This window comes from Lissotriton vulgaris, unplaced genomic scaffold, assembly GCF_964263255.1.
Source record: "Lissotriton vulgaris unplaced genomic scaffold, aLisVul1.2 SCAFFOLD_241, whole genome shotgun sequence".
Classification (NCBI taxonomy): domain Eukaryota; kingdom Metazoa; phylum Chordata; class Amphibia; order Caudata; family Salamandridae; genus Lissotriton; species Lissotriton vulgaris.
The window spans coordinates 1,876,350-1,903,722 of NW_028252742.1; the positions used below are offsets into that span (position 1 = coordinate 1,876,350).

The following is a 27,373-nucleotide window of genomic DNA, read 5'->3' on the forward strand; positions in this document are numbered from 1 at the left end:
AGCGAAGGTTTGGTCACTAACTCGGATCCAGTTTTTAAAGATTTGGGTAGTGAAAATTCTCCTAATTACATCGCCATGGAACAACATGTTCACACCAAGAGTGGAAGGAAGGTTATTCCTCCCACATTTCTAGGAGATTATGTTTGTAATAGAAGTTAGGTTTAATTTTCATTTATCCATACTTTTGCTTTTATTATTATTGTTGTTTATGTTTTTTATTTTATTAAGAAGGGATATGTGTGGTAACTTAGCTTTTAAATAATTCCTCCTTTAGAATTGCAACATGTGTAGTAGAATGTGGAATAGAATGTGGAATGTACACTGTCAGAATCTGGTTGCAAGTCAGTCCTGAGTTGCATCTCAAGCTGGCAGCATCCTTTTCATTTACCTGCTTTCTTCATCTTGAATAAAGAAGATTTCACTAAAGACTAAAGTGTACGAGCAGTCACTACAGATTGTCAGAGCTTCTATTTATAATGTTCACAAGTTAAAAGAAATTGTGGTATACCTAATCCTTAAGAAATGTTTTTCTGAAACGTATCTAAATAATTTCATACGTTGCTTTTGTTGAAGTAGGGCTAGGATTTTTTTGTCTATTCAGAAATGTAGTGCTTTAAAAACCCTGTATCTGAGGAAAAACAGTTCTGTTTGCTGACATGTTTTAAACTAGGGCCTGCATGACCCCGTAGTCTTACAGAAGACGATCCCATTTATGTGGCTATATTGTCTTTATATTTTTGACGCCACTGCTTGAAGCTGCTGATTATGTGATGTAACATGCATTGTCTTGGTTACAGGTTACGTTCCAGGATGTTGCTGCCTGTTTCTCTGAAGAAGAGTGGAAGCTTTTACATGAGTGGCAGAAAGAGCTGTACACAAATGTGATGAAGGAAATCCACCAGGCCTTGGCGTCACTGGGTAAAGTTGAACAGTTTTTCTTTATCGAAAGGGTGTTGATTTAAAGAAACTGCCACTATTGTCAGATAATAGTTTGCATGTGTTTATTTTTGTATTTGTTTTAGGGTTGTTATACTGCATGACGTGAAGCTTAGCAGTTGGTTCAGTGAGCCCCTTGGGCCAGTGTTTTTTAATTGTGATGTTGGATCGTGTTAAAACATAGGTGCTCTACTATATTCACAGACATTCTTGGTACCAATTAACTTGGAACTCAGCCCTCTGGCCTTCCTGTGAAATATGCTGGTGGAGAGTGTGATGTCATAGATGGGGATAGGTGAAGTAATTATCTATGAGGCCCTATCCCTTTCAGGGAGTATGGCGTAGTCTTATGTTATGTCTTATGTTGTCCAAGCATTACAATCAATCCCGCCTGAAAAAGGAAACATTAGAAAACGTTTTGCTATGCCTATATCAAACTGGATATCTGGGAGCTGTTTCAGGAAACTGTTAGGGCTGCGGGAGGAATAGGCAATACACTGATCCTAGTTTTCAAAGGATTTATTTTAGAGTACAACGTGTCCGAACTCTTCTTCTTTGCTGTTGTCTTCCCCCTCGGAGATCGGCTTCTAGCTGCCTTCCTGATCCCAGACTCCGCAGCTGAGGCGCGATTGTCCCTGTCGAGTCTCCGTCGCGGGACAGGCTCGTCAACCTCCGTCGTGTCGTTTGTGTCAATGCCCAGTGGAAAAGAAAGATAGCAAGTGTCAGTGGACTGCCCCAATGGTTTTAATACCTATAGGCAAAAGGAGTGAGGACTACCCTAACCGTGCACCTGGTTACTGAAACGCCGTAGTGAGGGGAGGAAGGAAATTGTGCTCAGGGAAAGGGGCACCAGGACCAGATAGGGTTGCCTCAGGGTACGTCCGTACGGGTAGTTCTGCTCGTGACCCAGCCCCAGACTTTGTCACGTACCTGGCGGAGCCATACACCTCCCGCGGGTGTATGGCTGGGCGGCTCGTAGTATCGGTGGCCTCCTGGCTTCTCTTCCTCAGTCGTCCCTCTCGTGCCTCCGGCTCTGTTCTCGTCTCGTCTCGTCTCTCCTCACTCTGCTCCGCTTCGCTGTCTTCTCCAACTCCGCTCCGTTTCTCCGTCTCCTCCTCCTCGGTGAACAAGCACACTCCTGATACGTTCTGTGCCGTATATGACGTCTCTGTGTCCTGACGTGACTCCTCCCATGGGTAATCCCAATCTTCATTAAAGGGCCAGAGTTCTGATTGCGAGTCTGCGTTTGTGTCGGGGTTCTGTAGAGGGTACAATTGGTTAAAGGCAGAGTTTGTCCGTATTGTCTTTTCATCTTGATCACATTCCGCATTTCTGGACACCCCCATATTGTTACATATCTCCCCCTCCAGACACTCACGATCGGTGAGTGGATGACGTGACAAGAAATCGGCCCCTACATTTTCGATACCCTTCCGATGATGGACAGAAAATGAGAATGGTTGTAGAGACAAAAACCATCTAAGCACCCTCGCATTATTTGATTTATTGCGGGCCATCCACAGCAGTGGAGCATGGTCGGTAAATAGATCAAAATGTCTCCCCTCTAGGTAATAAGCAAGTTTCTCGATGGCCCACTTGATCGCCAGACATTCTTTTTCAATGGTAGCGTACTTTAATTCCCTGGGGAAGAGTTTTCTGCTTACGTACAAAATTGGGTGATCAAGCCCATCAGGTCCTATTTGCGAAAGCACCGCTCCAATCCCGTAATCCGATGCATCTGTGTGCAACGAAAATGGGCGAGAAAAATCCGGAGAAGATAATACAGGTGTTGACGTAATGATGGACTTCAATGTGCAAAAGGCCTCCTGCATCCGCTCAGTAGGATGCACCGGAGTAGACGGCTTCCCCTTATCTTTCAGTGCATCCGTAAGGGGTGCGGCTATGTCAGCAAACTGTGGGATGAACCTCCTATAGTATCCGACAAGTCCCAAAAAAGATCTCATTTCCCTCCTAGTTGCTGGGAAAGGGGTGTCAGAAATAGCCCTCACCTTCTCTATTTGTGGCTCAATCATTCCATGTCCCAGCACATAGCCAAGATATTTAACCTTTTGGAAGGCCAATTTACACTTTTTGGCGTTCACTGTTAGGCCAGCAACCCTTAATGTCTCCAAAACAGAGGCCAGATGATTCAGATGCGACCGCCAATCTGGACTGTAGATGACGATGTCATCTAGATAGGCGGACGTAAAGTCATTCAACCCAGCTAGGACTCTGTTCATTAAACGTTGGAACGTTGCTGGCGCCCCGTGGAGGCCAAATGGCAAGACTGTAAACTCAAAATGACCATCTTCAGTCGAAAATGCCGTTTTTTTCATATCCTCCTGACGCAGGGGCACCTGCCAATACCCTTTCGTCAAATCAAGGGTAGAAATGTATTTAGCATTGCCCAGCCTCTCAATCTCAATCAATTCGTCCACTCTTGGAATGGGGTATGCATAGAACAGAGATATATCGTTCAGAGCCCGAAAGTCCATGTAAAAACGGCGACTGCCGTCCGGTTTAGGAACCATTACGATGGGGCTAGACCAATCACTCTTGGATGGCTGGATTACACCCAGCCGGAGCATCTCCTCCACCTCAGCCTTGATAGCCGCTCTCCTGGCCTCGGGGACTCTGTACGGTTTGATCCTCACTTTTTTTTCTGGTGGGGTATCGATACAATGTTCTGCCAGAGAAGTTCTCCCTGGTTGGCTGGAAAAGACGTCCGTAAAATTATTTAGAGTGGCTTTCAGTTCCATTTGTTGCTGTCCTCGCAGTTCATCATTTTGAACCAGCATGTCAATGGTGGAGCTCTCAGATCTCGAATTGTCCGCTAAGTGAACAGCGGCAGGGGGCGGCCCCAGCCATTTCTTCAAAAGGTTGATATGATATGACTGGTGTTTGTTTGGAGCGATCTGCAGTTTATAGCTAGTACGCCCTATGACAGCCGAAACCCTATATGGGCCCATCCACTCCGCCTTGAACTTATTGGAGGAGGAAGGTAGTAGAACCAAGGCCCAGTCGTCCACCTTTAGTTGTCTCCACTTTTTCCCCTTATCATACGTCTTTTTCTGGATTGTCTGGCTGGCCGCAAGATGGTCCCCCGCCAGTTCTCTTAATTTAGCAAGCTTAGATTCAAGGCCGTGGCGTAATCAAGGGTAGTGGCGACCTCCTCAGACTGTTCATTCACCCACGCATCCCTGGTCATTTCAAGTAACGAGCAGGGTTGGCGGCCGTAGAGAAGTTCAAAAGCAGAGGCCCCCATACTACTCTGTTTCTGGGCCCTAATTGCGTATAAAGCCAATGGTAGCATTTTGTCCCAGTCAGACCCACTAACTTCCATCATTTTCCGGAGAGTCGATTTAAGGGTACGGTTGTAACGTTCCACCAGTCCGTCCGTCTGAGGATGGTAAACAGAGGTACGGAGCTGGTGGATGTTCAAGGTACCACAAATTTCCTGCATCAGCTTGGAGACGAAGGGAGTACCCTGGTCCGTTAGGATTTCTTTCGGGAACCCTACCCTACTAAACAGTTCAATCATTTTATCCCCCACTTGTTTAGAGTTGGCAGCTGACCAGGGAAATGCTTCCGGAAACCTGGTGGCATAGTCGACTACGACCAAAATGTGTTGAAACCCCTTTTTAGTTTTGGGTAATGGGCCTATAAGATCCATCCCGACCCTCTCAAAAGGTTTCCCAATAATCTGTAATGGTTGCAAAGGGACGGCAGGGGGTCTGACCATATTCATTCGTTGACAAATGTCACACTTACGGCAATAGGACTCAGTATCTCTATGTATCCCGGGCCAAAAAAACTGTCTGAGCACATTTTGGGTCGTCTTTTCAGCACCGGTGTGTCCGGAGACCAGGTGGCTATGAGCAAAAAAAAGAACCTGCTCCCTGAATGACACCGGTACAAGAAGCTGAGCCGGGGCCCCCTCCTTCCCAACTCTGTACAGCAGGTCATCTTTTATGATGAAGCCGGGAAAACTTTTGGAGCCTATGTCCCTCTGGTGTGCCTGTTCCCACGAATTCATCAGAGTTGGGTCACTGATTTGAGCAAATTTAAAGCTTTTGTCTAAGACCCACGGATCATGAGGGAATATTGCATGTACAGGTTCACCGCGTACCCCAGTGGATCCGAAAGCTCCTGTCCCCCTATCAGTGTCTTCCAGGCTGTTTACTTCGGACAATGTGGTAGACGCTATGCTCTCGCAAATTAATTGAGCCACCCGGTCACCTTTATTGACTTTAAAAGTCTCAGTTCCAAAATTAAAGAGGAGGATATTCACATTACCTCTATAATCTTCATCTATAACTCCTGCTCCTACGTCAATAAAATATTTGGCGGCTAAACCCGACCTAGGAGCGATTCGGCCGTAGGACCCCGGGGGAACTGCAATTTGTAAGTCTGTTTTAACTAGAGTTTTTTCTTTACTGGGCAATATATAGTCGTATGCGCTATATAGATCGTACCCGGCTGCCTTGACTGAACCTTTTGTGGGAGAGCATGCATTTTTAGTTAATTTTACCAACCGTAGGCAGTCAGGGTTGGGCGTTTCCCTTGGTCCCGTATTAGTTTTATAGGGAAGCCCCGTTGTATCTGCTAGTTTATCTCTAAACATATTTAGGAAAGCTGGATTGTCCGTTCCTATTATCAGATCTTCCGGCAGACTTTCCATTACCCCCACTCGGACTTCAGGAGTAGTCCCTAAAGTGGACTTTATAACAATGTTGGCAATTGGATAGGGTTTTACATCCCCATGGACGCACTTTATGTTAACCACCCCTTTTGAGACGTACTGTTCTGGATGGACGTAAGATGCTTTGATTACTGATTGGCGACAACCTGAATCTAATAGCGCTAAGAGAGGGTACCCATTTGCTGTGACACTTACTCTAAATGTTCCGCCCATCTCCGCCGAAAACATGACCGCTTTGGGGAGGTAACCAACCTCCATCGGTTCTTCTTCATTTCTCTTTCTCGGGCACATTCTTGCAATGTGTCCCCACTGTCCACAGTCAAAGCATTGTGGACCTGAAGGGATGGTGTTTTCCGTTCTCCATGTTCTAGGGCGTGTCATTTCCTTTCCTTTTGCAGTAGGTTTTTCAGGTCTTATCATAGCTTTTCGCTCCCGATCTGGTTCAAAGGGAAAACCTTTCGGCTGAGCCCGTGAAAAAGATGAAGCCATTTCGACCGCTTGAGCAGTGGTTAAATTATGGTGCTGCCTTAGCCACTTTTGGGTGGCATAGGGGAGTGCCTCTAGAAACTGTTCTAAGTAAATACGGTCGAGTATTTCTTCCTTGCTACTCGTCGCGGGGGTGAGCCATTTGTCTGCTGCCATTTTAAGTCTCACAAACAAAGTCTTGGGGTTTTCTCCTACTGAACCTCTTTCCCTTCGAAACCTTATCCTATATGCTTCGGGATCTAGCCCCAGATGGTCGAGAATTATTCTTTTTACCTCATTGTATGGGGTGTTCCCATTGGGATTGGCCACTTGGTAAGCTGCCTGTGCTTCTCCCCCTAAAAGCGGCGCCAAAAAAAATGGCCATTTTGCTACGGGCCATCCAGAGGCTCTGGCGGCCCTTTCAAAATTTAATAAGAAGGAATCCGGATCTTCACCTGACCGATATTTCTGCAGGGAAACTGATGGTGTTCCATGTGTTATTGTCCTCTCCGTGGCTCCTCCTCTATTACTAGTGTCGACCCAGGCTTGATCAGGTTTTTCCTCAAACGCTTTTTTTATAGCTTCTCTGTCAGCTTGTGCTGAAGCCAAGTGTTGCTCTAATACCCACTCGATTCGCTCTTGTCCTTTCACTAGTTGTTGCACTACGGTTTCCATCTTCTCTCCACAGATGGTGCCTATGCCCGCATTCTCCACCACTGTTAGGGCTGCGGGAGGAATAGGCAATACACTGATCCTAGTTTTCAAAGGATTTATTTTAGAGTACAAAGTGTCCGAACTCTTCTTCTTTGCTGTTGTCTTCCCCCTCGGAGATCGGCTTCTAGCTGCCTTCCTGATCCCAGACTCCGCAGCGGAGGCGCGATGGTCCCTGTCGAGTCTCCGTCGCGGGACAGGCTCGTCAACCTCCGTCGTGTTGTTTGTGTCAATGCCCAGTGGAAAAGAAAGATAGCAAGTGTCAGTGGACTGCCCCAATGGTTTTAATACCTATAGGGAAAAGGAGTGAGGACTACCCTAACCGTGCACCTGGTTACTGAAACGCCGTAGTGAGGGGAGGAAGGAAATTGTGCTCAGGGAAAGGGGCACCAGGACCAGATAGGGTTGCCTCAGGGTACGTCCATACGGGTAGTTCTGCTCGTGACCCAGCCCCGGACTTTGTCACGTACCTGGCGGAGCCATACACCTCCCGCGGGTGTATGGCTGGGCGGCTCGTAGTATCGGTGGCCTCCTGGCTTCTCTTCCTCAGTCGTCCCTCTCGTGCCTCCGGCTCTGTTCTCGTCTCGTCTCTCCTCACTCTGCTCCGCTTCGCTGTCTTCTCCAACTCCGCTCCGTTTCTCCGTCTCCTCCTCCTCGGTGAACAAGCACACTCCTGATACGTTCTGTGCCGTATATGACGTCTCCGTGTCCTGACGTGACTCCTCCCATGGGTAATCCCAATCTTCATTAAAGGGCCAGAGTTCTGATTGCGAGTCTGCGTTTGTGTTGGGGTTCTGTAGAGGGTACAATTGGTTAAAGGCAGAGTTTGTCCGTATTGTCTTTTCATCTTGATCACATTCCGCATTTCTGGACACCCCCATATTGTTACAGAAACATAAAAAAAACAAAGCTTGTGTTTGCTAAATTAAATGGACTCCGAGCATTGAACCTCAAAGTACGAGCCAGTGGGCATCTGTCAGAGGTTGTCTGCCTCGTAGAGTAAAGATCAGTTCATGGAATGTTATCCAAGTGTCCCATGCAAAACAGCAAGTCTCGCTGATGAATTGAGGGGAAATGTCTTTGTAGCCAGTGCCCTGGCTGGGAAGCATGTCAACTATCCCATGATATTTATAAGCTAATTCAAAATGTGAAATGATATTTTGAGGTACACAGGCCACCTCCCTTGACAGGATTGGTTAGTGTGGAAAACATTTAGAACCTAAACCACTACAATCTCGATGAAATGAGCATTTTGACCAGGGATGCATAAGAATAGCTCACCATTTCATAGTATGAATCATTTCACTCAACAGATCATTTATTTCTGAGTTTTCTAAAACAATGTGTTGCCTTTCTGTATCTTCAGAGCACTGAATTTAAGGAAATGGTGTCTACACCTTGGAAAGGGAAGTTACTGTCAAATTGGGCACAGAAAGTAATCATTCACCCAGTTTCCTTACCTGCACACCTTATTTTATGTTGCTCTCAGTTAAAAGCAAGTGTGAAGACTTCAGTTTCAGGAGTTTCCTAAACCTAATAAGGACAAGTTCCACTGGTAAGGTGTGGTTAAGGGTGTTCCAGAATTAAAAATTTGAGAACATTTGTGACAAGAATTTTCATTTCTATTAAGGACACTGAGGCGAGGATTATGCTTCTCATTTTCTTTACTGAAAATTCTCAGCAGCCAATCATGAAGTAAAAAACAAAATAAACACTACAATACCCATAAACCTTAGTGGGTATCACATGACAACCATAGAGTAGACCCATATATAAGGAGCATAAGAGAATACTACATCCTCTTTCTTTGTGTAAAAATAGCAGTTAAGTCCAGAAATAAATACAGTCTGACATCTGGTAACAACCGGAAAGAAGAATCCATCCTAAGGAAATACTCAGGCTAACGGGCAGCAACGTAAACTTGAAGTTAGCGTCAACAAAAACAGCATCCTCTCGGAGACGACGAATATCCTCTTCAAAGGTGAAGGGCAGCAAACTTTACTTGAGATCAGAATGTGAAAGTGAGAGATAAAGCCATAATACCACACTCCCAAGAAGAGTCAAAACATAAGGGAAGGGTATAAAACGGCACAAATATACATTGCAGTATACAAACAATTCAAATCAGACATTACAGTACTGATTTACGGGTGGGATAATCCTCGCCTCTGTGTCCTAAATAGAATTGAAAATTCTTGTCACAATTGTTCGCAAATTTTGAATTCTATGTCCGGACCGGAGGCTCCGATTATGCTTGTTCAAAGCTGTGCCACCACAACAGATGCAACATTGACAATAGATTTATAATAAAACGTTTTAAATGTAGAATCAGAGGACCAATCAGCTGCATTCATTATGTCTAGTAAACTGACTCCCACAGAAAAAGCCTTGGATGCCATAGCACCACGAGCAGAATGAGCACCAAATTTGGAGACATCAATACCAGCTTCACCCATGAGCCAACTCACCCATCTTCTCAGTGTAGCTGGGGTCACTGGGCGAAAAGGTTTCTGCAGAGCAATCAACAATTGACCCGCCATATCTTGGCGAAAACCTGCAGTACTCACCTCATAGTCTCGGATACATTGTACCACACACAATTTTGGATTGTCAGGAAATGCAGGATAAGTGACAGAGGAGGTATTACATTTAGTGCGTCTGGTGACCAAAAAAGTAACACCCTCTGGAGTGAATCGGCGACCCGCTAAGTCTAGAGCGCGAATATCAGACACTCGTTTGCAGGAAACTAGACAAAGTAGCATAACGAGCTTGGCAGAAAGCTGTTTACGAGACAAACATTGGTTTACAGGCCAGGAATCTAAGAAACGAAGGACAATGGAGACATCCCAAAGCTCTGAGTATTTAGAACATGGTGGTTTAACCAACCGGATACCTCTGAGCAATTTACACAATAAAGGATGTTCACCAAGAGGTTTGCTTGCAATGGGTAGGTGACCTGCCGAGATGGCCAACCAGAAATTATTGACAGTGCGATAAGCAAGACCTGAAGCGGCTAGAGATGCAAGAATGTTTACTACCAAGGAGACATCTGCTGTAATGGGATCCACCTCCCGTTGAGAGCACCAATCACACCATCGTTTCCATGCTGTAGCATAACGCTTGTGTGTGTTGGACGACCAAGCCTCGCTGATAAATCTGGTAGCGTCTCGTGAAAGGCCTGGCACTTTCCAGGGATCCCCAAAATTCGCCAAGCGACTAGCATGAGTTGACCTGATGTTATCAACGGGTGCTGAGACTTGAGAGGGTCTAACAACAGATTCCACCTCTGGGGAAGAAGGACCGGAATCGCACATGACATTTCCAAAAGGGCCGGGAACCACGCCAGAGCCCTCCAGAGAGGAGTGATCAGAATCAACTCTGAACGATAACACCTGGTTCGGGCCAGGACCCTCGGAATCATCACAAACAGAGGAAACGCATAACAAAGAGCTGGAGGCCACACCAGCAGAAAAGCATCCGTGGCCAGAGCCTCTGGATCCGCACGCCAACTGAAGAACGCTGGAATCTGTTTGTTGAGTTTGGAGGCAAACAGATCGATCTGGCAAGGACCCCACATCTTGGTCAACAATCGGAACCCTCGAGGGTGAAGCCTCCAATCGCTGAATGTTGTCCGGAATTCCAATCGGCAACTTGGTTGCTGCACTCTGAAAGATACTCCACCATTACAAGCAATTTGTTCTGAAGTCAAAAGTGCCAAAAGTCCTTTGCAATTTCCGCTAGAAGTCGGGACCTGGTCCTGCCCAACTTGTTCACATAACGAACCGCAGACATGTTGTCCATGCTGAGAAGGATGCAACAATTTGTCTGACGGGGCGAGAGGCACCGAATCGCAAAGGAGCCCGCCAAAAGCTCCAGACAATTGAAGTGGAGATCCAATTCCTCTGGAGACCAACGGCCGCCCGTGGAGACTTGACCGTACCGGCCTCCCCAACCCCACTGACTGGCATCGGACTCGATCACTACCTCCGGAGTGGCGCCGAATAGGGCTCGACCGTTCCACGACTCCACATGTTCGAGCCACCATAACATTTCCCACCTCGCCTCCTCTGAGAGAGGGATCTGATCTGAATACTTGAGGCCTTTCTGCAGATGTCGAATCTTGAGCCTTTGAAGTGCTCGGTAATGAAGGGGACCAGGGAAGATCGCTTGAATAGAAGACGCTAACAACCCGACGACCCGGGCTACAGACCTCAAGGACACAGTCTGCTTATTCAAAATCAACCTCAACTCTCTCTTGATCCATCTGATTTTCTCATTAGACAAGAGGAGTTGACAAGAGATGGAGTTGACCAGAAAGCCCAGGAACTCGATAGACTGAGTTGGAATCAACATTGACTTCTGAGGATTGACCAGGAAACCCAGATTCTGCAATAGATCTATGGTCCAGGCAAGATGCTGCATTAGTAGGCGAGGACACTGGCTCATAATGAGGACGTCGTCCAGATAAATTATGAGGCGAACCCCCTGGGCTCGAAGAACTATGACTACAGGCCTCAGTAGCTTCCTGAAGCACCAAGGGGCTGACAAGAGGCCGAAAGGGAGGACTTTGTACTCGTACCAGATTCCCTGCCATTGGAACTGAAGAAAACGTTGATGTGGTCCGTAAATGGGCACTGACAGATAGGCATCTTTCAGATCCAGGCGGACCATCCAGTCCCCGTTCCTGAAGAAGATCACGAAGAAGATGGATCCCCTCCATCTTCAAGTGACAATATACAACCCATCCATTGAACTCCTTGAGATTTAAAACAAGCCTGGATCCACCCCCTTCTTCTGAACTAGGAAGACGTTGCTGACAAAGCCCTGAGGGTGACGAGACATCTGTACTATGGCCCCTTTCTGAAGCAGAGACTCGATCTTGCTGCAAATGAGCATCTGATCTTGAAGGGGAAAATAGCATGGGACGAGGTGGAAGAGCCTGTGAGGGGGAATGAAAAAACTATCCTGTAACCCTGCACCGAATTCTGGATCCACGCATCTTGCGAGATCTTTTGCCAATTGTTGAGAAAATACTGGATTCGGCCCCCCAATTGAACCTCTGAAAAAGGAATCAGGCTCACCTGAAGCAGCGGCATCACGTTGACCTCCTTGGTGTCCTCCATATCGAACTTTCTTGTTGCTGTTACGGGATACACGTGTTTGGTAGAAGGAGGCGGAGGAGTTAGAGTTCTGATACCTTCCACGTTGGGAAGAATAACCCCGCTGGGCGCCTTGCTGGTATCCGCGGCCGAACAACCGCCATCTATTTTGTCTGGCCTGGCCAAAAACCGTCCGAAATGCCCGCTTTAAGGAACCCTGTGCTTTTCAAGGCCACTGAAAGTAGCGACAAACTTAGTCAACTCTTTCAAAAAAGGCTGACCATAAAGGAGGCCTTGTGCTAAAGGGCCCGATTCAGATGTTGACAATTCAGCCAACTTTGGGTCGAGCTTTAAAAGAAAAGAGCGATGGCGCTCACATGACATGGCACAGTTAGCATTGCCTAAGAGACAGATGGCCCACTGAGCCCATCCAATCAAATCATCAGGATAAATGATCTGGCCCATGGTCTTAGCCTTAAAACCCAAATCCTAAATTTTTGTTAATGGACTGATCAAATCCAGTAACTTATCCCGACAGGATTGCCATGCACGATCAATCCCTTTTTTAGGGTCCTTCGTGTATTTCTTGAGATAGGTGAGCATGGAAGGATCCACGTCTGGCGTATCCGCTACTTTGTCTGCCAGATCCGGTCTGGGGCATTCTGAGTGCAAGCGTGCATGGACATCCTTATCAAAGGCCTGCCGCAGGCGGAACTGAACATAGTCAGCAACCTCAGTAGAGGGGAGCCAGGAGGAGGAGTTAGAATGAACAATTTCAGCGGGGTCAAAGTTAAGCAAATTGGGATGGGAAGGAGCATCAACAAAACGTTCTTTGCGTCGTTTCTTAGCTGGGGTAGGAAAGGCCTCCGGTTCAGACGCAGTGTCAGAGGAGGAAGAAGCATCATCCTTAAGAGTTGAACTGGAAGGAGTGGCCTTGGACGAAGAATCATAGGAGTGATCTGAGGCTAAAGTCTTAGCAAGTTTGGGAAATCTGAAGAATGAGGATTCTGAGAACCCTTGGAAGAATCGGATTTGGAACCTGAAAGCCAACCTTGTTGTAATGCATAATTACACAAATGGCGTTTCAATTGTTCCATGGCTTTGACCATGGCCTTATTAACGGAGTGCTGCACTCCTACATCAAGAGCTTCGACAAGCTCATGCTCCAATGACCCAGAAGGGTCTTCCTCATAATATTCTTCCTCATAATAATAATCCGCCATAGCGACACAAAGGAGTGTCAGAAAATATACCCACAAGAGGAAACTGGAGCTAATATGCACTGTCCGGTCAAGTGAAAATCACACTAGACGCACTTAAAAGCGTGACATTGAAATAAGGGGAGTGGTGGACTCCAAGCAAGCCACTAAAACACAAAGGCACAAGACCCCACGTGTGCAACAAACTGTAGAATGAGGAGGGAGGGTTAGTCCAGAAATACCACTCAATGCAAAGCCTATGCACTAGTATACTGCCCAAATCACAATTAAAATTAAATGAACGTCACTGGGGGTGTTGACAGACTTGTGGGTAAAGAGCACAAAGTTTGCGCTGCTCCCGCGCACTCTCAACCCGATTTTGCCTCGAAATCGGGAAAAAAATGGCCACCGCGCATGCGTCAAAGGGCCTGTCAATCATCAATCAACAGTTAAAGAGGACTACGCGTCGGAACGACGCGCATCCTCTCCCCCCGAGTCTCCCACTCCACCGGGTGCAGACGTGGGCACAAAGCGCCTGGTCACAGGAGGCTGGAAGCGCTCCTAAGAAAACAGGACAGACTCGGATTGGCAAAGAGAAATCCCCCGGAGCGTAAACCGCTCTCAAAAGCAGGGAAAGAACGCTGAAAACGCGTCACCTCTGCAGACTAGCAAAGACTCAATACACGAAGCGCTCACACAGGCAGCAACACCAGAGCTGAATCGCTCAATAAACGCAACAAATAAGCGGCACAATCTCAAAGGAAGAGCTGCAAAGAGCCAGCTGCAACGCGAGACGTGCGCACTAAACAGGCAACAGACGCTAGTCTGCACACAGCACAACCATCAATAAACAGCTGGTAAGCATGAAACAATTAGACATGCAGTACAAATTAGCAAATACAAGACAGAGAAAGTAATTGCACTTAACTGGCTGCGGAGCAGCAAAGAAAGAGGATGTGGTATTCTCTTTTGCTCCTTATATAGGGATCTACTCTGGTTGTCATGTGATACCCACTAAGGTTTATGGGTATTGTAGTGTTTATTTTATTTTTTACTTTATGATTGGCTGCTGAGAATTTTCAGTTAAGAAAATGAGAAGCATAATCGGAGCCTCCGGTCCTGACATAGAATCTTCGTCTTGAAGGTTTGTTTATTGAACCGTGATAGAAGAGCTTCAGCAAAGGTCTCTGGTAGGATGTAGTGAGGTGTCAGTATCTGAAGGTATGCTGGACCTCTGTCCCAGTTTGCTTTGTGATAAAAAAAGGCTGTATGTAAAGAAGCTCAATTAACAAACAATATGTAATTCACAATGAAACTTTCAATTGCCATTGGAAACCTGATTTATTCAGGCATGTAAACCAGGACTTAATTGGAGATTACGTTTTTCTTTACACCATGTCAATCAACTCAATTGGCACAAAAAAGTATTTTTGGAAAAAGATTCCTCTGTAATTAAAGTTGACACAGTTCAACCATGTAAAGTTCTGGCCTTCTCAAGACAAAAAGAAAGACAAGAAAGAACATACCTACAGAAAAAGACATGTAACAAGTAAAAACACATGTTTACCTATTTACAGAGAGGCATTCTACCATATTTTAATCACTTGTGTTGATCCAATAAATAGATAAGTCTAGCTCACAAGTACCAACTCAACTTATTCACGTGCCACAAGAGAGACAATAAATACCATAATGGATAATTAAATGAAGTTTATTTCATCAAGTGCCCTTGCGAGAAGGTGAATATTGGCCAAACTACTCAAGCTGTCAAACCTTGCCTTCTACAACATAGGTCGCACATCAAATGCTGCACACCAGGGTCACCATTGTTTAAACACTTCAAATCAATGAAGTATTCTAAAAACAAAATTTTTGTTGGTCAGTACTGTTTGTAGCACAAAGAGATCCAGTGTGTGATCTGTTTCCACTATATCATCCAACATGGAAGCCAGGATGATCGAAAAACTTCATACAGGTACCTCCGGGTTGAGCAATCATGAGGAAATGTAGGCCTCGGACCAATGAGCCCTTTCTCTATATGCGTTACTTTTGGGCAAGACTTCTTCTTTAGTCTTCTCTTATATGCGCTTTCCTTCTGAGAGGTTAAACACCATAATGTTCATTTTTTAGGTCTCGCCTATGCAGCACGCAAGTGCTGCTTAGAGGGACCTCTTGGCATCGCTCTGTAGTTTTTGGAAACCCATGCTTGTTTTGCAATGTTTCCAATGAGTACTCGTGCATGCTTAGCGTTTGACTTGCAGGAGCGAGCAGCGGCACCATCTGTTTGCATTTATCGCGCTCGCTCCCGCAAGGCAAATGCTTTGCATGCAGGAGTACTCTTTTAACTTTCGCGGCCCCTCACAAACAGTGAAAGGCCAGCAGCGGCGCGCAAAGGCCTTTGGTTTTAGGTCGGCGCTCGCACCACTCCCGGACTTGTTTATGTTTTGTGTTTATCGCACAACAGTTTTTTCCCTTTGTCTTAGATTTTAATCAGTAAAGTGTACATAAACGGCTATCACAAAAGCAAGCATTTTTATTCCGATGAAATGCTGTTATGCTTCCAGGTGTTCTTCTTAGAGACCGGCCATTTCCTACCACTAAAAGCAGCATCTCGGGTCTCTAGTTGCCATAACTATGAAGCGCATCAGACACGTCGATAAAAACATAGGAGGGGTCAGTCCCAATTTACAATTTAGAACAAAAATTATTGCTACAAAAAATAAGCCTGAAAAAACCAGTTGACAGAAGAGCAAGGGGTTCAGCAACCGTTCACACCTCAAAGCGCGCAAAAAAAACGCGACTCATGGCATGTGTTCATTCATGAGCAAACAGCAGACTTGCACAGCTTTGGCGGGGCACTGGCTGCAAAATATCACTGAACAGCATAGCTTTAACACATCTCCAGTCAGTTCCAGACAATTGTGAGCAGAGGTGGAGTAACGTCACCCCACCACACTGAAGTGCCCAGGTCACGTGGGCGCCCAGTCCTTCCCTCACCGGACAATCATGCACCTTGGAGCTTTGTGGCCTAATGCATGGCTCTCATTCTCGTCGGAATCCCTGGAGGTGCCGTTTGAAGGTTTCAGCCGAGGCCTCTATGTCAGCACAAGTCTTGCCAATAAGCCCATCACAAAAATCGCAGGGTTTGTAAACTGGAAATAAAGACAAACGGGACTCCTGGGTGCACATTTAGCTGCCGTGAGGTAACCTCTGCCGGGCTGCTGACTTTCTCAAATCCTTTATTTTCTCATTGAAGTGAAACATAATCCCCACAATGATAGGCTGGTCTTCAGTACTATGGATTCTGGGTACTGGCAGTATCTGAGACAAACAGAGCTCTCAAAACATCTATGGTTACGGACAGAACCCATGTCACCTGTCACCTCTAAAATTGCTCAAAATGCTGATATTTTATTTCCTAAATCAACTCTTAATAAACTGCCATGCTCTCTTTTTTTTTTTTTAAATTCTTTTTATTAAAGAAAGAAAAAACAAAGCAAGGCATCAACAAAATACAAAAGTGCATAGACTGTACGAGGGCAGTGCGACATTTCAGTAGACATTACAATAATCAACGCACTGATTGGGGAAGGGGGGGGAGGAGAAGAGGTAGCAGCAGTAACCTGAAAGAAATCAAGAACAATAAGGGGTAAAGCGGGACATCCAGAACTGCAGTCGCTGGTAGTACACATATGTCCCCTCTATATCGATTCCAGGGACCCCAAACCTTATGCCATTTTCTGGGGCGACCCCGAGCCAAATATACAGTTTTTCCCTGAACATGCACCAATCCATGTTTTCCATCCACACCTCAAGAGTAGGAGGCCTCTGGGACCCCCACGACTGTGCAATGTTCCGTTTAGCAATCATGGCCCCTAGAGTCACCCACTGGGTCTGTGCTACATTATGATCCGTGGCCTCCCAAACATTCAACAGGCAGTGCCTGGCCTCTGGCAAGAGAGCCACACCTGTAACCTCCTGCATCACCTCGTGTATCTTACTCCAATAATCAGTGACTTTCCGACACTCCCAGATGATGTGGCGGAACGTCCCCTGCTGTCCACAACCCTGTTGACACAGATCCTCCTCGGAAAAACCCATCCGACCAGACGGGGACCCGTGACATAGACCCTATGCAATATCTTGAGCTGAACTAATCTGAGTCGTGCCGGAATCGCGACCTCCTTCGGTGAGGAGATCGCCGATTGCCAGTCTTCATCATGAAGCTCAAGGCCGTCACGGGTCCATTGATATCGTAATTGCGACAGAAGGTCCGCCCTGTGGTTAATCAGTTTTTTATACACCAGGGAGATGGTACTATCTGGGATATGGCCATCCAACACACGGTCCTCCAACGGGGTAGATTCCGGTATTTCCTCCTCTTCTGGGAAGACTGACATTAGAGCATGACAGACCTGAGCATAACGGAAGTACTCCGTCCCTCCCAGTTCAAACTCAGTCTGCAAGGCCGCAAACAATTTCACTTGTCCCTTAACCCAGAGGTCGCCCACCTTGGAGATACCAATGAGATCCCACTTGTCGAACCCCTTAGTGTTGCACAATTTACCAAACCTATCGGAGCTGAAAAGCGGGGTCGCCAAGGTCAAACGATCCTTCCACCCTAACAAACTAGTAGCATCTTGCCAGATCCGTACAGCCGTTCTCGTCGGCCCCGTCAGAGTCTTTACCACAGATTTAGAATATAACGCTCTTTAATAATTGCCGCCGGGCAGTAGCCACCTATCCATGGCGAAACCAGGATTTAACTCAGGGCCATACATACCGTGGTTGATGGCTCCTAACTGCGACGCCCAATAATATCTTTTAATGTCTGGGAGAGCAATGCCCCCATCATACTACGGAAGCGTTAACTTGGCCAGCGCAATACGAGGTCTGCCATCCCACAACAATTTCCTTTGCAGACTCTCAACTTCACGAAAGTAACTAGCTGGAACAATATCAAGTGTGTTCTGAAGGGCATATAGAAAACGAGGGAGAGACATCATCTTGAAAAGAGCCGCTCTCCCGAGCAGTGACAGCGGGAGCTTCCGCCAGCCCGCAACATCTTGCTTCAACCGACTCAAAGGAGGGAGAAGGTTCTTTTCATATCGAACCACGGGGTCCATCGAAACATAGATCCCGAGATATTTGAACCCCTCTTGCGCTATCTGGATGGGGCAGTTACGCGGTAGGATCGGAGCATCACCACAAAGAACATAAAGATAGGATTTCGCCCAGTTGATAAGCAAGCCAGAGTTTCTACTGAAGGAAGCCAAAATATCACATAGTACTATCAAAGATTTCCTTGGAGAAGTCAAGTAAAGCAAGATGTCATCCGCATATAATGAGATGCGATCTTCGAACTGCGGAGACCACTGAATACCCCTCATTGAGGGCTCCCAACGGATCCAAGCTGCGAGAGGCTCTAGGGCCAACGCGAACAAAAGAGGAGACAGCGGGCAATCCTGGCGAGTACCCCGCCCAAGACAAAATGGCGCAGAGACGCGTCCATTAACCACTATCTGGGCGAGAGAATCCGCATAGAGAAGCCGCACCCAGCTAATGAAATCCGACCCGAAGCCAAATTTAGCCAACACTGCCCACAAATACGGCCATTCCACCGTATAGAACGACATAGTGGCATCCAGCGACGCCAAAATGGCCGGCTCACGCAGCGTCGCGTCCCTCGCGGTAGCCCCGTGCAGACGCCTAAGGTTCAACGCCGTATTCCTGTGCGGGATAAAACCAGACTGATCCGGATGGACTAGTTCACTAACGACCTGGATCAGTCTATTAGCCAGCAGCTTGGCCAGAATTTTAGGTTCGGCATTTAACAGTGAAATCGGTCGATACGAAGCACACTTATTCCTTGGTTTCCCTTCTTTATGTATTACCACTATCAATGCCAACCGCTGATCGCGGGGGAGGAGACCACGATCTCGGGACTCCAGGAACATGTCTCTTAAATACGGAGCAATCTTGTCCGGACGAAGCTTGTAAAGCATAATCGGGAGACCGTTGGGACCCATCGCTTTACCCGAGAGTAGGGAACGCATAGCTAATGCTACCTCATCCGCAGTGATTTTACAGTCCATGAGGTCTCGGTCCGCCTCAGAAAGGCTCGGGAGTGCAATATCTCGCAACAGAAAGCAAGAGTCCTCCTCCGGCCTATCTGACACGGAAGAGTACACAGTGTGAAAATGATCGGCGAAACATGCCACTATCTCTTGCGGGTCAGTGTTCAGAACCCCATTCTCCATCTCGATTTCAGGCACCACACGACTAGCTCTATCTTTCCTATCTAACCATGCAATTAATTTGCCCGCCTTGTCTCCAACATCATAGAGACGCCCCTGCTGTTCCCAACTGAGGGCCTTCGACCATCCGTTACCAACGTTCTATATTCCAGCTGTTTCAATTGCAGGACTTGCAGTCTAGAGCGGGTCACCTCTTGTTCTAGTTCCAGTTCCAAATCAGCTATCTCCGTCTCTACCCTTACCACATCCTCCTCCTTCTACTGCTTAACTCCAGCAATTAACGAGAGAGCTTGGCCCCTAAGGACAGTCTTGAAAGCCTCCCAGAGCGATATCGGGGAAGAAACCGAACCTTCATTCTCCCGGAAATAATGATCCACAGCCTTTACAAGCTCACTGCGAGTCTTAGGATTTCGAAGATACCAACTGTTAATAGGGGCTATCCTTCCCCCGGTGCCCGGCGCCAATTCAAACCGAAGCCACTGCGGGGAGTGATCAGAGATACCCCGAGCCATATGCTTGACCTCCGCAACATAGGACGCTTGTGCAGACTGCACCAAAACATAATCAATTCTGGAGAGACTACCATGGGCGCCCGAATGAAATGTATACTGCCGCTGAGTAGAGTGAAGCAGTCTCCAGCAGTCCACCAGGCCTATTGTGTCAATGAAGTCAGGCAGCCAGCCATGAGCCCCCCCCTGAGATCCCTAGGTGGGTGTCTATCCAGCATACCGGAAACCACCGCATTAAAATCACCACCTAGAATCAAAAACCCCCCAGGGAGATCGAATAGAACCCGTCCCAGGTCAGCGAAGATTGTAGACTGCAGGCCAGGAGGAACATAAATAGACACCAGGTAAAGCGTGCGGCCCTCCCACCGTCCCGACACAGCCACATAGCGCCCCCTTTCATCAAGGACCGTAGAGTCCACCTCAAACGGGAGAGAGTTCTTAATAAGGATTCCAACCCCCCGAGATCCGGAAGAGAACCCAGCGTGTGCCACAAGATGATATCCCTTCCTGTTCATGGCATGACATGTATTCCTACCAAGTGGGTCTCCTGAAGTAGAACAACATCAGGGGAATGTCGTTTTAAAAGTTGCAATACCACTCCGCGTTTAATCTTGTCCCCCAACCCGTTAACAGTCCAGCTCATCAACCTCAACCCCCTACCCCATCATGAAAGAGAAAGAAGACCCAACCCCCGTCTGCGTCCAGCACGTCAATGAAAATGCTTTGCAATATAGCGCCTTGCGAAAACAGCAACCTGAAAACCAACACCCCCCCACCACCCCCCCAACAACCCGTTGCAGCATCCCTCACCCTGCACCCCTGCTTACTACTATAGAGCCCCCCAACAAGCAGTGTGCCTGTCGCCCCCACATCTAAACTAAGCTACAAGAAGTAAAGCTGAGGAGGAGAGAAACCCTCCGATTGCCCCGCAACCCCCTGTTCCATCTGTAATTAACCATACATCAAAACTTGAACCACCACAATAGTAAACCCCCTAGTGTCCCTAGAAACCAGACAGATGGTGCTCATTCCTGCTCCATAGTTCCTCCCTCCGCTCCGCCAGATTGTCTCTCTGGTTCTTGTTGGGCCGGCAGAGTGTCCAACCAGTCGGCCACCACCTCGGGCTTATCAAAGAAGTAGACCCTTTCGTCATACTCGATCCTCAACTTGGCCGGGAAAAGCATTGCGATGTGAGACCCATATCACGAAGTCTCCTCTTCACCCCCAGAAAACTTAGCCTCTGTTTTTGGACCGTCTGTGTGAAATCCGGGTAGGAACTGTTTGATGAGTTCTCGATTTTCAAGGGCCCACCCGCTCGAGAGGCCTGGAGGATAGCATCCCTGTCCAGAAAGTTGAATATCCGCGCTATCATAGGCCTCGGAAGGGCCCCCACTTTTGGTCTGCCGCCTGGGACCCAGTGCGCTCGCTCCACACTAAAGAACTTGCTCAGTCCCTTGGGCGCTAGCTTGTTGACGATAACGTCCTCAACAAAGAGGTCAGCCACTTGATCTTCCGCCTTTTCCGGAACTCCAATTATACGAACATTATTCCGCCGGGCCCTCCCTTTAAAATCCTCCAGCAACGGGCAACAATATCATTCGAGGCCTTCAGGTTACGGACCTCAGTCTGCAGATCGACGACGTCATCTATTAATCCAATAAACTCGATGTCTTTATATCCAACGATTTGACCTTTTCATTAGTCTTTGTAAGGTCCGTGCAAATCAAATTCACATCGATCACCACTGTATCCAATTTATGGGCAAGGGTCTCCATTTGCTTCCCAAGGGAAGACCTGATACCATCGATGGCGGCCATCACGTCCTGTAAAGTTGGTTCAGTTACCGGAGCTGATGAGTCCTTCGCCTCCACCAGTGACCTACCCGGTCCACTAGGCGACTCCTTAACCTGGGCATATCGGTCCAGGTCATTGGTTTGAGTATATCGACTTCTGCTTGTCCCCCTCCGGTTTGCTCGCCATTTCAGGAAAATCCCCAGTTGCTGTCCAAATCAAGAGCGGGGTGGGGGGAAACAAGTGTCCAGTCCAGCAAGCAGTAGACAAGACCTAACTGCTAGGGGAAAGTCGACCAATGTGACTTATCCGCTCAGAGTCCAGAAAGCGAAAGTGCAAAATGGCCCTCGGGCAAAGCACTAGAATTAGCCAAAAAAAGACTGCTCACGCTCTAGGCCAAAGTCCGACACCTCGTGTGTTGTTCAGTACGCTCAAGCACCAACAGGGTACGAGCTTTCGCTTCAATGAGGCGTCCCCAGGCCCGGGATCCAAACCAAGTGCCAAAAACGAAAGTGAAAGTGAAGCCGGACCGGCCGCCTCCGCGATCCTAGGCCGATGTTGTTCAATTACACCCCGGGCACCATGCCAACCCAAGCACCGGGCATCCAAGAGACGAAGGCCGCAAACTTTCCAGTACCACAACTCCGGCCTCCGGGGTCCGAAAGGGATACAAATTTCAGCTTTCACTTTTCCCGTGGTTCATCTGTATAAAGATGTCGACAGCAAACAGGATAAATGACAAGATATATTCCGGTGGTTACGAGGGTCTCGGGAGCCCTGTGCTCACGTGGCCATCTTGGTTGCGCGCGATGCTGCTCCCCCCCTAAACTGCCATTCTCAATGAATATATTTAACTGGCCATTTTCAAGATGCCTAAACAAGCTGCAGCTTGGCTCAGTATTACCCAAATGGGCCAGAAAATGCTGAGTTAAAGATCCACATTACATGGTGTACTTTGGTAAATACCTCCTATTCCAGGTTTTCCTCTAGAAAATGAAAAATTACATTTTCTCCCAAATACCGCACATACTGACTGTTCTTCACCAGGTAAACTCCAGCAGATGCACTTGCCTAAATTCATCGGAAACCAGCATTGGCATAGCCAATAGGTCTCGCCTTTGGGACCTTATAAGTATTTAGTTATGCAGTACAATATCCTTGGTGCAACAACATCAACTGTTGCATGGCTAAACACTTATAAGGTCCCAAAGGGGAGACCTATTGGCAATGCCAAAGCTTGTTATCTAAAGTGTTCTTGCTTAAAGTGTAGATTTCATCATGTTACATAGTCCTGGAGATTGTTTTTCCATGATATAATTTAATTCTGTTGAACCTTTAGTTTGGACCAACCATCAGGGACGACTACTTGTTTATACAGGAGATACATTGCAGTGCTTATATTGTTCACCTTACATGAAGAATTGTTTATTCTGTTTTTCTATTGTAAACATTGAGCAGCCTTCTACCACTGCCTATGGTTGAAACAGAGGTTTGAATGTATTGTTACACCTTTTATGGAAAAAAACCTTTCTTTGAATGGAATTTGTTTATCAGGCATTGTGTCCAGTTGCCATGGTTTTCATAATCTTTGGGTTTGTTCCTATACATTATAAGATGGCCCCCATGAATAGAGAGATTGCCAAATGAAGTGCGCAGCCTTCCCAGCATGCTATATCGTCACTATGCTTTTTTAGTTGTTTAGTTCCCTAACGGAGCACTACAACAGGCATTTAATGATCTTCACAGTGACTTAGCTGATAAAGTTAAAAGTTAACCGTCACCCTGTGTAAGATTTCACATGTACGTGCACTTCCTCTGCTTATATGCTATGTATGCATAGTTACAGCCTTCTTTAATGTTTCTCGTGTCGTTACAGAAATTGACTTTGTCATTCTGACATCACACTGAAGCTCAGCAGTATGTAGCATAACACGGTTTTGATGGTGTGTTTAGTGAAACCGCCTGAACCTTTCTGGCTTTATACACCCTCTTTCAGTTTAGTTCTTGTAATAGAGCTATCATGGTGGCTGTTTTATTAGATGGCTGGCTCGTTCTGATTTTTGAACAAGTGCTCTCGTTATATGGTAAGCCTGGATATACTGTGCACCCCCTACTCTTTTTACCTTGGCAACAGGCACCCCTATCTTTGGATTGCATTACGGTCGTGACCACATGTGCACGTCTTTGATAAGGACCTATTAGTACATTGGATCCTGCATGACTATCTTGTTGAATTCTCTTCCTTTGGGCTGGCATGCATACTAGTACATGCATTTGGGAACAGGCATTATATGGTTATGCAGAGGTTATTTCCATTATGGTTATGTTTTTTTTGCGGCACGTGAATATGTTCAGTTGACGCTTGTGAGCTGGACGTACCTATTTATTTATTGTGTCAACACGAGTGTTTAATATATGGTGGAATGCATCTTTGTAAAAAAAAAAAAAGTACAAAAGAAAGATATATATTTTTACATGCATTTTTCCATAGGTACGTTCTGTCTGTCTTTCTTTTGTCCTGAGGAGGCCAGAACTTTACACTGCTGAAACGCATCAACTTTTATTACAGAGGAATCTTTCTAAGAGGCTTTTTGCGTCAACTGATTTGATTCACAATGAATAAGTGGAGTCCTCTCCAGTTAACTCCTCGTTTTGATAACTATTCCCTTGGTGGAATATTGAAAGAATGACCACATAGACACCTTCAAGCAAAATATATTTGAGAGACAAGAAACAAACAATAACGTTGTACGTTTTTTCTGTATCTAATATTTGTATATTTATGGTTATTTATTGGATTAAATGTGTTCATTTATGTATATATCTAGAACTGTATTAACCATAAGCGCAGAAAATCCCTTGATTTAAGTCCATCCGCTTGTTCTTTCACTGGCCTCTATCAGTCTCGATCTGTCCTCTCATATTTTCTGACTTTATCCGTGTTGTTCCATAGAACCTGGGAAAAATCGAAACGAATATTAAGCTCTGCTAATAGCAGCATTCCAAATTCTTTGAAGATTAATTCAGAATTAGTTTTACACATCAACATTGGGTCGGTTACAATCTTAAAGTATTGTTGTAGTAATCAGTATGATTATCCTCTCACCTGCATACTGTTTTTCACAATCTTTGTAAACAAGAGTGACTTTATGTCCATTTAAGCATTAAGGATAAGTGATAGGTCTGTCCCTGGGTTCTTCAGTTGCAGTGTGAAGGTTGTCTGTATATTACCTGACAATGCTCTCTGGTCTAATTTGCCTGGGCGGAACACACCAGCGGTTACAGTTCTATAAATCAAGGTCTTCTGTTTCATTGAATATGAATCAAAGTTTACTCTTTTTAATATGACATGGAAGTCTAACATCAACTGCAAAGGACTACAACAGGACCTAAAGAGAGTACTGCATCCATATTTCTTAATCTGCAGCGGAAGAACACTGGGTTTGAAACTAGTCAGCCTCGATACAATGAGGTCCCTGAATCACAGACCCCCACCGTTCTGCAACTGCATCCAAGACTGTCATTCCCAGTCTTCAATCAATGGAATCCATCAGGAAGCTGAAGCGATGGGGTTGGTTTTGTCCTAGAAATACTCTACAGTTATTGGGGTTTCTCAGTCCAGGCTTAAATTGGCAGTTGCCTTTGGTCAGATCTCCCCCGTCCTGGATTTTGTGGATCCAAGTACGGGATGTACCTCACTGCCTGTGCATTACCCATCGTCAAGGGAATTGAACTGTGGAACTTGTCTTTTGAAATACATGGTGATCACAAAAGAGACCATTAGAACATGTAGATGCAACTTGTCTCCTGCCCATTTTCCTCTGGTGACCAATTATTGACAGCAGACACCCAAGCCAAATCTGCTGGTGTCTTACTTGATCTGTTGATCACTATGTCCAGAATGGACCTATAAATGACTTTTCCATTACAGACCTCCATGTGATCCAGCCACCATTCAATCCCTAGGTTCTAGCCTCCTATGATACATTGATCTCTTCTTCATTCGAAACATCCTTCCTCAGAAGCAAAAGCATAACTTTCACTGAATCCACCATGAATCTTAATTTTGTTAGGGACCAGAGCAGGTTTTGTTGTTTTGCTGTTGCATCACAAGTCCTGAAGGTGAGGTTTCGCCACTTGGAGGTGGCAGATCTGAGTGTTCCTTTCCTGAGTGGTAAAATATTATGTTGTCTAAATAAATTATCATTCTCGCTTCCTGGACCATGGTTTGAACCATCATGGGTTTTAGGAGACAGAAGACAGGCCATATGGTAGACTGAAATCTCCGACCTTCCCCTGCTGGCAAACTGCGTTTTTGAAATGCACCATCTTCTTTTCTTACAAGGAAAAGCTTATGGGTTGGCCATCCTGACTCTGCATGGGATTTGTAGAATTCTATCCTGAAACTCAGGGCTATAGGTAAGATCCATGCATCGAATATGATTCCTAGCCACAATCAGGGACACAAGAGAAGCCTCCCCCCAACCTTGACAAGGGAAGGAGGAAGGGGGCATCTGTGGAGTTTCCAGTATCACATTTGGCGCTTATTCTGAAACCTTGTCGCCCAAGATTGAGATCCATCTTTTTAAAACCCCAATCCATCTAGGGATGTCTAATTGCAAATCTGCAAATTAACTGAAGTTCAGCTTCTAGATTTGTACATGTCCTCATAATATACCAATGAGGAAGGAAGAGGAATGGCCTTTTGATCAAAGAGTGAGGTGAATGTCTTGTGCTTTTTAACCAGTCTTATTTATACTCCTATAACAACTGCAGAAGATGCCCTGGTGAGCTTTAGACTGTATTATGGTAATTCTGTCTTAACTGGTGTCCCTTAATCGCCTCTACTCCCTTTAAAGTCAGTTTTACATTCTGCACCCAGACTAGTGACCTTGTCCAGAATGTAGAGCCACGCCTTTCCAATACTATGTGAACAATACTAAGCAATCACTGTCAGCAGAGATCATTTTCATATTATGCTGCCTAACTTACAATTTAGTAAGTTCAAATACTCTATTTTACCTTCTGGCCCTTCCTTTCATCTCTGTAGTCAAAATAATCTCTGTTGCTAGAATGACCTGAGAATAAAAATCCACAAATGGAAAATGTTTTTTACTCAGAATGGATCCTTCTCTGGATATACTACTTCCTCCTGTAACCCTCTTCCAGCAACTGTCGGAACCCAACGTGTTCTTATACAGAAAACACCCGAAACACATCTATTCGGTCTCTTAACCCCTTCGATGCTGATGACGAGCTCAGCTCGTCATCAGCCACGGTGGTCGTGTGCGGATGACGAGCTGAGCTCGTCATCTAACGCGGCTTTTAGAAAAAAGCCGCGTAGCGGAAAAATAACCGCCGGGGCGATGCGGTTAATTGAAAAGAACCTTTCACTATTTCCCTTTTCCCTTTTGTCTTCTTGCTCTCCCAACCCTCTTACATCTCCTCCTGATTGTTCATACTGAGCTTGTATACTACCATTATGTTTGACTTTCCTGTCAAACGTGCTAAAATTTTACTAGGGAGTGTTTTAAAAAAAAAAACTTAAGTGTATGGTTACTGTTGATTGCAAAGTATCTAAATGGATGCTAATGCGAATAGACCTAAATAAAAAGTGACAATCATAACAATAGTAGCAAAAGCAGGCAAATTCACAGAGAATAATATAAAAACATTAAACATCATTGTTTGTAAGTGAGAATAC

The 27,373-nt window shown here is 46.0% G+C and overlaps 1 protein-coding gene across 4 annotated transcripts in view; it reads left to right on the forward strand.

Moving 5' to 3' along the window:
• LOC147662040 (uncharacterized) overlaps positions 1–27,373 on the forward strand; it is a 253,861-nt gene that overhangs the window by 54,953 nt on the left and 171,535 nt on the right. For all 4 annotated transcript variants that reach the window (XM_086951162.1, XM_086951161.1, XM_086951163.1 and 1 more), the window contains exon 2: positions 798–918. In XM_086951162.1, the coding sequence (XP_086807288.1) occupies positions 798–918 (121 nt within the window). The remainder of the gene's footprint in view (positions 1–797; positions 919–27,373) is intronic.